We start from the raw sequence: 11,508 nt of genomic DNA on the forward strand, positions 1-11,508 counted from the left end.
AAGCTTTTGATTAAGTAATAGTATCTGCTTCTGTGTATCTCATACGGTGGTTGTATCAAAACATCCTAAAACAGTTTCAATTTCCATAAGTTCTGTTCTTGAAACCACCTGACTTAACTGAATAGAGCCATTTCACCAAAGCCACAGAAGAGATGTTGCTTCCTCAAACAGTCTATATGTTTTCTAACAGCTAATACCACTGGTTTAATTGCCTGTGGGAAGAAAATAGTCACTAATGAGAATATCAATTCTTCAAAGAGGGCTCTGGAAAACTAAATTTTAGGCTACCTAATGGTGGCATTAGCTCTAGTGCCTGTTTGGAGAGGGGGGATTAAGTACCAGTACCTATTATATTTGTCACTTATGAATGTGCCTGATTATAGAATTAAGAAATACAGAATGGGTGGGAGAGGAGGCAGCACCTGGTTCAAATCCCTTTTTTACTTATGAGGTAGCATAAGACAGCCCTTGCCTCTTTTCTTGGTAAAACTCTATTATAATTTACTTAACCAAGATTAGCCCATATCACAAAATCCCAAGACCAGAGATGTTGACATGGATGTGGAGAAAAGGGAACACTTCTACACTGCTCGTGGGAATGCAAACTAATATGTTCCTTTTGGAAAGATGTTTGGAGAACACTTAGAGATCTAAAAATAGATCTGCCATTCGATCCTACAATTTCTCTACTAGGTACATACCCAGAAGACCAAAAATCACAGTATAACAAAGATATTTGTACCAGAATGTTTATTTCAGCCCAATTCATGATTGCTAAATCATGGAAGAAGCCCAAGTGCCCATCGATCCACGAACGGATTAATAAATTGTGGTATATGTACACCATGGAATATTATGCAGCCTTAAAGAAAGATGGAGACTTTACCTCTTCCATGTTTACATAGATGGAGCTTAGCAAAGTATCTTAGCAAGTATTCTTCTTAGCAAAGTATCTCAAGAATGGAAGAAAAAGTATCCAATGTACTCAGCCCTACTATGAAACTAATTTATAGCTTTCTTATGAAATCTATAACCCAATTATAGCCTAAGAATATGGGGAAAGAGGAAAGGGAGGGGAGGGAGGGGGGAGAATGGGCGGAGAGAGGGTAATTGGTGGGATTACACCTGCAGTGCATCTTATAAGGGTACATGTGAAACTTACTAAATGTAGAATATAAATGTTTTAACACAATAACTAAGAAAAAGCTAGAACGGCTATGCTAACCAGTGTGATGAAAACATCTCAAATTATATATAAAACCAGTGCATGGTACCCCATGATTGCATTAATGTACACAGCTATGATTTAATAAAAAAAATTAAAATTACTTAACCTCTCCATGGCTCAGTTTACTAATCTTCAGAATTAATGTGTTTGGACCAAATAATATCTCAGATTGCTTCTGGTTCTGTGAATTAACCCAAAGGATATGAAAAAATGGCAATAAATCCCTTTTAAAATGCAGAGGCAAGTTTGAAAACTCATCCTTAACCTACAAAAATCAATTCTTAGGTTGAAGATCACAGCCACAAATGAATTAAGAACTAAAATTTAAGCCTAGTTTTACCGAGGCTACAGTCTAGCAGTGAAAGCTTTAAAATTCTGAGCCTAACAAAGTCTGGGTAATGGTTTTGATTTCCAGGCTCTTCACCACTGAAGCTACACAGCAATCTTGATGTATTTTCTCCTCTGGTGATGAAGAGATGAAGAGGAAAGCCAGCAGGAAAGAAATCAGGACACTGAGGTCAGCACAGAGGTAGATCCAAGAAAAAGTTTCAGAGATGAATTAGAGGAAAATAGGACATGTAAGACTCAGGGAGTAATGGTTTAAATGCATTATCTGCCTGGTAGGATTTCTTATAATGAGATCCTCTTATAGGATGTGGCGACCAATTCTGTTTTTCCCACCATTCTCAACAATTGTACAAATGCAGATCATTCTGCCTGTCAGTCTTCATCTTTCCAAATGAGATGGGCCTATCCTCATACACTCCATTTTAATGTGATAGTCGGTGTTTAAGGTTTTTTCCCCTAACCATTTTCTCTCCAGCAAGAATAGGTAGCTCATTTCCAGATTCTCTTCTTGCCCTTGCTTGATAGTTACCATCTCCTTGTGTACCCAATATCATTCCTCCATATGGTAATGAACACCCTAGAGTTGAGGCAGAGTGGAAGGCTCGTGGGATGACCAAATACTTTAATCCATGTTTTAACACCTGCATGGAATGACTTATGTGTTTTTTTAAAATCTTCTTTCAAAATGGAGAAATGATTTGAGGAAGTACTCTTCCCTCTGCTTCTACATCTGTAGTGGTACATTCCACAGAAAAAGGAAGAGCAAAAAGACCTCACTGAATATTTAAAGGGTGGGTTCAAGGCTACAGAGTAGCATCAGCAAGAAGAAAGACAATGAAATGAAGGCAGAGTGTCATGGATTTTGCCCTCTGTTCCTAGAGAAAAGCTTGATGATATAGACTCATTTTGGCTGGCTGGAGAGCCATCTGACATGAAGATACTGCTCCAAGGTAAGATTCCCTGGGCTAGCAGGTTCATTTTGTAGTGCTATCATTTGAACACACCCTCTAGGCTTATTCCAGATCAGCTTCCTGGGATGCCTGTGCCTTCCCCACAAAATAGTGCCTCTGTGTCCCCAAGTGGAGGTGAGGCCTTCCTGAAAGCCATTTGTGCCAAAGGTATCCTTCCATCAAAGCCTCAAAATAACTCTAAATCAAAGAGCTCTGCTCAAACATAGGGACATTCAGATTTTTCAGAAATCCCTGGAAGTGCTATAAAATTCAGTACAGATGCTTTGGGAAGGAAAGAAATATAGCCTTCTCCATTAAAAGGGAAAAATGAGGTTCTTACTAACTTTAATATAATAGGTTGTGCAAAATAACAGGTTAAAAATATAAATCAAACACACACTATGTGCCCTGAGGAGAGATAAGTAATTTATATATGTTATTTTGTTTAGTCCTCATAAGAACTCAGAGGGATGTGGAGGTGAAAAAGGCTTAAAGAGTTAACAGTGTAAGGTCACAGAGCCGGTAAGTGGTAGAGGGAGGATCCAAACCCAGGTCTATGGTATGACAGAGTCTGAGTGCTACCCCATTAATTATACTAGAGTACTTTAAAACCGTTTCAAAAGATGTATAACTATGAAGAAATCTCCTGGTTATGTGCAATGAATCAAAGTTTTAGGCAAGTTTATAGGATGTTCAGAACCACTACCAACTTTGATCAGAAAAGTTTTACTTTGATTTTGATCAAGTTCTACATTACCATCAAGTGCCCTTCTAGAACTCAGCCACACAATTAAGAGAAAAATATTCCCTAAAATTCAGGCACCCAGTTTCACATTTACATATACTCATAGGGACCACACACACATCTACATAACACCACACATACACATATTCCAAATACTTTAATCCACGAAAACACACAAAGACCACAGACACACAGACACCACACACACAAATCACACAAATATACCACAGATACACATACACAGAGCACAGACATGCACACTAGTGTACAGAACTCAGCACACATACCACCATGGATAAAAACCCAGACCATGTAGACATGTAGAGAATGTATACCCACACCCAGATGTAAATGCACCACAGACGCAGAGTGACCACGCACACACAGACACATGCATATACTATACCCACACAGTGCTGGAAATTCTCCAGAGGATTTTGTTACGCCTGGTCTACTTATGCTCCAATAACTATCCACTGTCCACCACATTCATCATCTCGTTCGCATCTCCCTCCCACTGCTGTCTCTTCTCATCTCATTCATGCCTCCCCCTACTGGTCTCCTCTTTTTGCCCCACTCCATCCCAAATAAGGAACAGAAGCTCTTTTCCTTTGATTCATCACAACCACCACCATGCATGACAACTGTGGGTTAATGGGGGAAAGGACATTACACTGTATCAAAGCACAGCAAATGGATTCTAATTGCATATTAGACATTGCTGTGTCATTTCTGTTTCTTAGAATATCTCATTGACCCTTTCTCTTCTCCAGGCCTCCTAACCTCCTGCCCAGTTTTTCCTGTGCACCCTCTCTTAAACCTGCCCTCTCTCCTCCTCCCTCTTTGCAGGTCCCATGCCCAGCACATAGCATCTTTCTCAATTCTCACTCCTTCATTCACTGTCGCCGATCCATTCTGTACTATTCAGACTCCAGTCTTTACTCCCAGTCTACTAAGGCATTTCCTGAAGAATTTTTTCTACTTTAGAGAAAAAATTTGCAGTTCTCCTAAAAGGCAGAATTAATTCTCTTACAAGGCATGATGGGAGTCATTGACAGGTAAGACATTTAACTTGGGCAAGGTGGCTCACACCTGTAATCTTAGTACTCTGGGAGGCCAAGGGCCAGTGGATTGCTTGAGCTCACAAGTTTGAGACTAGCCTGAGCAAGAGCATGATCCCATCTCTAAAAATAGCCAGATGTGTGGCAGATGCCTGTAGTCCCAGCTACTCGGGAGGCTGAGACAAGAGAATCTCTTGAGCCCCAGAGTTGGAAGTTGCTGTGAGCTATGGATCCATAGCACACTACTCAGGGTGACAAAGTGAAACTCTGTCTCAAAAAAACAAAGGACATTTAGCTCTTTTCAGTCTCACTTTCTCCTCTGTTTAAAGATTTGCTTTGTAGGCTTTGTGAGAAAAACAAAGAAATAATTATTATAGAAAGCTCCTGACATAGATCAAGTATTGTATAAATATGAATTCCTTGACTTTCTCCCTCTCCTGCCCTCCCCAAATAATAAAAAAAACTATTATTATATCTTACAACACACTTTCCTCTTTAGTTGATGATTCTGAAGTCACCTCACAATCTTGCAGTGCCTGGAGGCTCCTATATTAATATCAGTTCTTACCATTATGTGCTAAGTATTAGATTACTATATATAGTTAGCTCATGAGGGAAATCTAATTATAGTGTCCCATGATTACCAATTTGCAACAGTTGTGGTTGTTTTCATCATTCAAGCTTATCTTATTAGCAACATTGGCCTTGACCAAATCAAGTAAAACTGATTCTATATTGCCTTATTCAAGAACTTGTGCCCATCTACAAGGGTTAGACCTCTGGTTAACGTACAAATAGAAGCTTTCTAGCTACCTAAGATAATTAACAATCATCAAAATGTCCCAAACTTTATTTTATCTTTCACATTTATTTAATTTCACCTATAGTATTTCTTTTTTTTTTTTTAAGAGACCAGATTTCACTCTGTACCCAGGCTGGAGTACAGTGACACAATCATAGGGCAATACAGCTTTGAACTCCCAGGCTCCAGTGATGCTCCCAACTCAGCCTCCTGAGTAGCTAGAACTACAGGCTTGCTCCACCATGCCTAATTTTTTAATGGATGGGGTCTTGCTATTTTGCCCAAACTGGTCTCGAACTCCTGGCCATTGGCCAGGCGTGGTGGCTCACACCTATAATCCTAGCACTCTGGGAGGCTGAGGCAGGCACATTGCCTGAGCTCAGGAGCTGGAGACCAGCCTGAGCAAGAGTGAGACCCTATCTCTCCTAAAAACAGAAAAACTGAGGCCAGAGGATCACTTCAGCCCAAGATTTTGAGGTTGCTGTGAGCTATGATGACACCATGGCATTCTACCCAGGGCAACAGTGTGAGACTCTGTCTCAAAAGAAAAAAAAAACTCCTGGCTTCAAGCAATCCTCCCACCTCTGCCTCTCAAAGTGCTAAGATTACAGACATGAGCTATCATGCCCGACCTGTAGTACTTCTATTTTTGATGCTCAGATTAATTTTATCTTTTTTTTTTTTTTTTTTTTTTTTTTAGAGACAGAATCTCACTTTGTCACGATTGGTAGAGTGCCATTACGTCACAGCTCACAGCAACCTCCAGCTCTTGTCCTTAGGCGATTCTCTTCCCTTAGCCTCCTGAGTAGCTGGGACTACAGGCGCCCACCACAAGATCTGGCTATTTTTTTTGTTGTTGCAGTTTGGCGGAGGGCCAGGTTCAAATCCGCCACCCTCAGTATATGGGGCTGGCACCCTACTCACTGAGCCACAGGCATCACCCAGATTAATTTTATCTTAATTCCTCATACAACATAACGTTATAGACATTAGAAAAATACTTGATTTGTATTATATATTACTGTGAAAATATTATAGGTGCCACTGTTAAAATATGGTCATTTGGACTATTACTATACAAAAATTACTGTTTTAATTCCTACATTTAACCTTTTCTTTTGCTTTTTTTGTTGTTATTTTCACTGTTTCTCACTCCACAGGTCATTATGGATCTGATCAACTCTACTGACTACCTGATAAATGGCTCTACTTTAATAAGAAACAGCACACACTTTCCAGCTCCTGTATCAAAAATAATCATCGCCCTTCCTTTGTTTGTATCATCTATAATTGGTACCATCATCAATGGCCTCTATCTATGGGTGCTAAAATTCAAGATGAAACAGACCGTCAATACTGTCTTATTTTTTCACCTCATTCTCACGTATTTTATTTCAACATTGGTATTGCCATTTATAGCCATCTCCCAGCTTCAGGACAATTACTGGACTTTTGGAACTGCCTTGTGCAAGGTCTTCAATAGCACTTTGTCTCTGGGGATGTTTGCCTCTGTTTTCTTCCTCTCGGCCATCAGTCTCGATCGCTATCTTCTCATTCTTCAACCAGTATGGTCCCTGCAGCATCGAACCCCACGCTGGGCTTCCAGCGTTGTCCTGGGAGTCTGGATCTCTGCAGCTGCCCTCAGCAGCCCCTATTTGGTGTTCAGGGAGACACATCATGACCAAAAAGGAAAGTTGATCTGTCAGAATAACTATGCTGTGTCTACTAACTGGGAAAGAAAGGAGATGCAAACTTTAAGTCAATGGATTCACATAGCCTGTTTCACCAGCCGTTTCTTGCTGGGCTTCCTTGTGCCTTTTTTCATCATCACCTTTTGTTACCAAAGAGTAGCCAGCAAGATGAAAGAGAAGGGCCTGTTTAAATCCAGCAAGCCCTTCAAGGTCATGATGGCAGCCGTCATCTCTTTCTTTGTATGTTGGATGCCCTACCATGTATACCAGGGCTTACTTCTCATTAAGACTCAGTCATTACTTTTAGACTTGACTATGATACTTACAGCACTAACCACTTCCTTCAATATGGTCTTTTCTCCAACAATGTACTTATTTATTGGGGAGAATTTCCAAAAGGTTTTTAAGAAGTCCATTCTTGCTCTGTTTGAGTCAGCATTTAGTGAAGATTATTCTGTAGAAAGGACACATAACCTAAATTCGGGAACCCAAATTTAAATTGTAGAGCCTTAAGCAAACATAGACTCTGTCAGTTATTCCACTAGAGCAGTGGTTCTCAACCTTCCTCATGCCGCAGCCCTTTAATACAGTTCTTGTGGGTCGTGACCCACAGGTTGAGAACTGCTGCACTTGAGTTATACCCTCTGCTTTCGTAGGGTATAGTCCCTATGTAACTGTAACATAGTTAGATCTCTGAATGTTAAAAGGGCTGCAAGAAAACAAGCAATGTGATTTTTTTTTTTTTACTGTTTTTTTGTTGTGGAAAAATATATACAACATAAGGTTTGCCTTTCACCAATATTAGTGAACATTTCAGTGACATTAATTATATTCACCATGTTGTACAACCATCACGACTGTCTATTTCCAGATTTTTTCAGTACTTCAAAGAGAAATTCTGTACTCATTAAAACTCCCCATTTCACCTCCTCCCAGGCCCTAGTAACCTTCAGTCTACTTTCTGTTTCTATGAATTTATGTATTCTAGGTATTTCACGTAAGTGAAATCAAGCAATATTTGTCCTTTTGTGTCTGGATTATTTCATTAGTATAATGTTTTCAAGGTTCATCTATGCTGTAACAAATATCAGAACTGTATTCCTTTTCATGGCCAAATTATATTTCATTGTCTGTATATGTGCACTTACCACTTTTTTTATCCAGTCAACTATTGATTGCAAGTATCTGTGTGAGTCCTTGTTTTTAATTACTTTAGGTATATAACTAAGAGTGGAAGGACTGGGTCAAATGGTGATACTGTGTTTAACTTTTTGAGGAAGCATCAAGCTTTTCAGTTTGTACTATGTTGCCATTATACCAGCAATATACAAGGTTTCAGTTTTCCATCATCCTCACCAATACTTGCTATTTTTTTCTTTTCTTTTCTTTTTTTTTTTTGTCTACAGTATAGTCATCCTAGTAGATTGAAGTGGTACACATGTGATTCTTTTTTCCTTTTTCCTTTTCTCAAGACAGAGTCTCATTCTGTCCCCCTGGGTAGAGTGCCATGGTGTCATCATAGCTCACAGCAACCTCAAACTCTTGAACTCAAGTGATCCTCCTGCCTCAGCTTTCCCAAGTAGCTGAGACTACAGGCATGCACCACCATGCCCTACTAGTTTTTCTATGTTTTTAGGAGAGATTGGGGGGGGGCGATTCTCACTCTTGCTGAAGCTGGTCTCAAACTCCTGAGCTCAAGCAATCCACCTGCCTCAGACTTTCAGAGTGCTAGGATTACAGGCGTGGGCCAACCACACCCAACCCACATGTGATCCTTAACCTCTGATTCTCGAAGATAGGAATACCAATTGGTAAAAGCCAATAGTAGCTAAGGATTTGAATTTTCTGTTTTAAATATCTAGAAACTAAAGTTTTAAGTATAAAAACTTGTTAAGTGTCTCTTTTAAATACATGTGTTTATATATCAAGCTGTCTTTATAATTTGGGACTAACGCAATTATAATGTTCTTAAGATTGTTAAATATCTGCCTGTCATAGTATACTTAATTTTAGAATAGCAACATTAACATCAATTTGTCTTTCCTGGTTTTCAAATTTTGCTTCAAGTTTTTTGCAATACCATATAGCACCCATCTAAGTTATATAGGACCACACAGAATCACTGATCTATAACCTTTTTAGTTAGTTTTAGCCATCAATCAATAGATGTCAATCAATAGATGTTTGAACTATCTAGTTCAATGGCTTCAACATGGAGGTATTTAGGTCACAACCCACACTCAGTCCCTAAATGTGTCACCTAACTTTACACAAACCATTCCAAACCACAGGCATATATCCTACCCAGAAATTCCGAAAGCAAATGATATTAATTACAAGGAGTTACAGAAAGAAATAAAAATTAACCTCATGATTAACTTTTTATAGTGAGAAAATTTTCATCTTAGTCAAATTGAAAAATGAGAGAGAAGGAAAGATAAAATAACAGTGGTATGATGTCCTAGAAATCTTGCCTATTGACTCGGCATTAGGGCTTCCCTGGGCCACTGGGAAGAGAAACTTGGTCTCTCAGGGTAGATTAAAACGGTAATTGTGGGCTTGGCGCCTGTAGCTCAGTGGTTAGGGCGCTGGCCACATACACTGAGGCTGGTGGGTTCTAACCTGAACTGGGCCTGCTAAAAAACAACAATGACAACTGCAACAAAAAAGAAGTAGCTGGGCATTGTAGGGGGGCGCCTGTAGTCCCAGCTACTTGGGAGGCTGAGGCAAGAGAATCACTTAAGCCCAAGAGTTTGAAGTTGCTGTGAGCTGTGATGCCATAGCACTCTACCAAGGGCGAAGTAGTGAGACTTTGCCTCAAAAAAAAAAAAAAATTTTGTGTATATGCTTTAAGTTGTCTTTTGGGGCTCTTTTATATACAGTACTTTGTTTCATCTCTCTCTATAAATTATAAATTTTCAAAGACAGAAAGAAGTATTTCTTTTTTTTCTTTTTCCGTTTTTTTTTTTTTTTTTAGAGAGACAGGCTCTTTCTCTGTCACCCAGCCTATATTGCAGAGGCATGATCATAGCTCACTCACTGCAACTCCTGGGCTCAAGCAATCCTCCTATCTCAGCCTCCAGAGTAGCTGGGACATGGCCACCATGCCCAGCTGATTTTTCTTATTTTTTATAGAAATAAGATTTCATGGGCAGCACCCGTAGCTCAGTGGATAGGGTGCTGGCCACATACACTGAGGCTGGCGGGTTTGAACCTGACCCAGGCCAGTTAAAACAACAATGACAACTGTAACAAAATAAAGTAGCTGGGCATTGTGGTGGGTGCCTGTAGTCCCAGCTACTTGGGAGTCTGAGGCAAGAGAATCTCTGAGCCCAAGAATTTGAGGTTGCCATGAGCTGTGATGCCATGGCACTCTACCAAGGGTGACATAATAAAACTCCATCTTAAAAAAAAAAAAAAGCCAGAAGAAATGAGATTTCATTATATTGCCCAGGCTAGTTTCAAACTCCCAGCCTCAAGTAATCCTACTGCCTCGGCCTCCCCAAATTAGTATTTCTTTATTATAACATTTAACGCAATTGATATCCAATAAAAGACATTTCATGAAAATTGAGTTTGGGCAATCACAATATGTAAAGCTCTGTATAAATATAAGATATTGTTACCAAAAAATGTGATTTTTTTCCTACTATATGTCAGCCACAAAGAGCATCCAATTAAAAGGTATTTCAGTTTTAATTCAGTGGCCAATGAATGTAGAAGGGGAGCTTATTCTTAAAGGTACCTTCTCTCTGAGCAAAGGGAGGTGTGGGAGTTTTAAAGAATTAAATATGGCAAAGCACAGAACAGAAAACAAAAAACAAGGCAGGCAGGTTGGCCTATAATCCCAGCACCCTGGGAGGCCCAGGAGAGAGGATTGCTTGACCTCAGGAGTTTGAGACCAGCCTGAGCAAGAGCAAGGGTCAAGGATAAGACCTCTCTATAAAAGATAGAAAATTAGCCAGGCATGGTGACACGTCCCAGCTACTCAGGAGGCTGAGCCCAGGAACTTGAGGTTGCTGTGAGCTATGAAGACACCATTGCACTCTAACCTGGGTGACAGAGTGAGCCCCTGTCTCACACACACACACATAGAGTCAGATACAGGACAGATGAGGTGTGCTGCTTGTAGAGGGTGGAGTATTATTAGATGCATAGACACAGTTAACGTACATGCTTTTTCATACATTGCATGTACAGAAAATGGGGGGATTTTTTTTCCTGAAGGGAGGTTCTTTGTATTATAATGATATGTTAGTGGGCCAATGATAATATGTTAATGAGCCAATGAAATTATCTGCTCTGAACTGGACTTCCTCTGCCACCCTACAGGGGGTCATGAGCATATAGGAAGCCCTTGGGACAGCTGGTATCTGCGAGAACCTGTGCCTGCAGATAAAGAGACTAAAGAAATATTTTTTAAACTTTCCACCTGTTCCACTGGGGCTGTTGTGGTGACAATATGAAGAGTTTTTTGTTTGTTTTAAGAAATCACTTTAGACTTAAGAAAATAGGGTATAAAAGTAATGTATTTTTTAACCTCCCATAGAACTATGGCTAACTCTTACTAAATCTACTTGTTATATTAATAATTGTTATTGATCTTATCAACTTTCCACTATTTTGGATTGTTAGGACCCAAGAGTTTTATAACAAAAGAATTAGTGACTTTGCTTTGTGGAA

General features: G+C 39.6%; 1 protein-coding gene across 1 annotated transcript; it reads left to right on the forward strand.

Moving 5' to 3' along the window:
* Nucleotides 1–2,391: 2,391 nt before the first annotated feature.
* Nucleotides 2,392–7,954, forward strand: GPR33 (G protein-coupled receptor 33). Its single transcript, XM_053594965.1, has 2 exons — nucleotides 2,392–2,526; nucleotides 6,295–7,954. Exon 2 carries the CDS (start codon nucleotides 6,301–6,303, stop codon nucleotides 7,321–7,323), a length of 1,023 nt encoding a protein of 340 aa, XP_053450940.1. The 5' UTR covers nucleotides 2,392–2,526; nucleotides 6,295–6,300; the 3' UTR covers nucleotides 7,324–7,954.
* The last annotated feature ends 3,554 nt before the right edge of the window (nucleotides 7,955–11,508 follow it).

The sequence above is a fragment of the Nycticebus coucang genome, chromosome 6 (genome assembly GCF_027406575.1).
Source record: "Nycticebus coucang isolate mNycCou1 chromosome 6, mNycCou1.pri, whole genome shotgun sequence".
Classification (NCBI taxonomy): Eukaryota; Metazoa; Chordata; class Mammalia; order Primates; family Lorisidae; genus Nycticebus; species Nycticebus coucang.

Excerpts from the sequence above, each read along its gene's own strand:
- GPR33 (XM_053594965.1), top strand. The coding sequence starts at position 6,301 with ATGGATCTGATCAACTCTACTGACTACCTGATAAATGGCTCTACTTTA.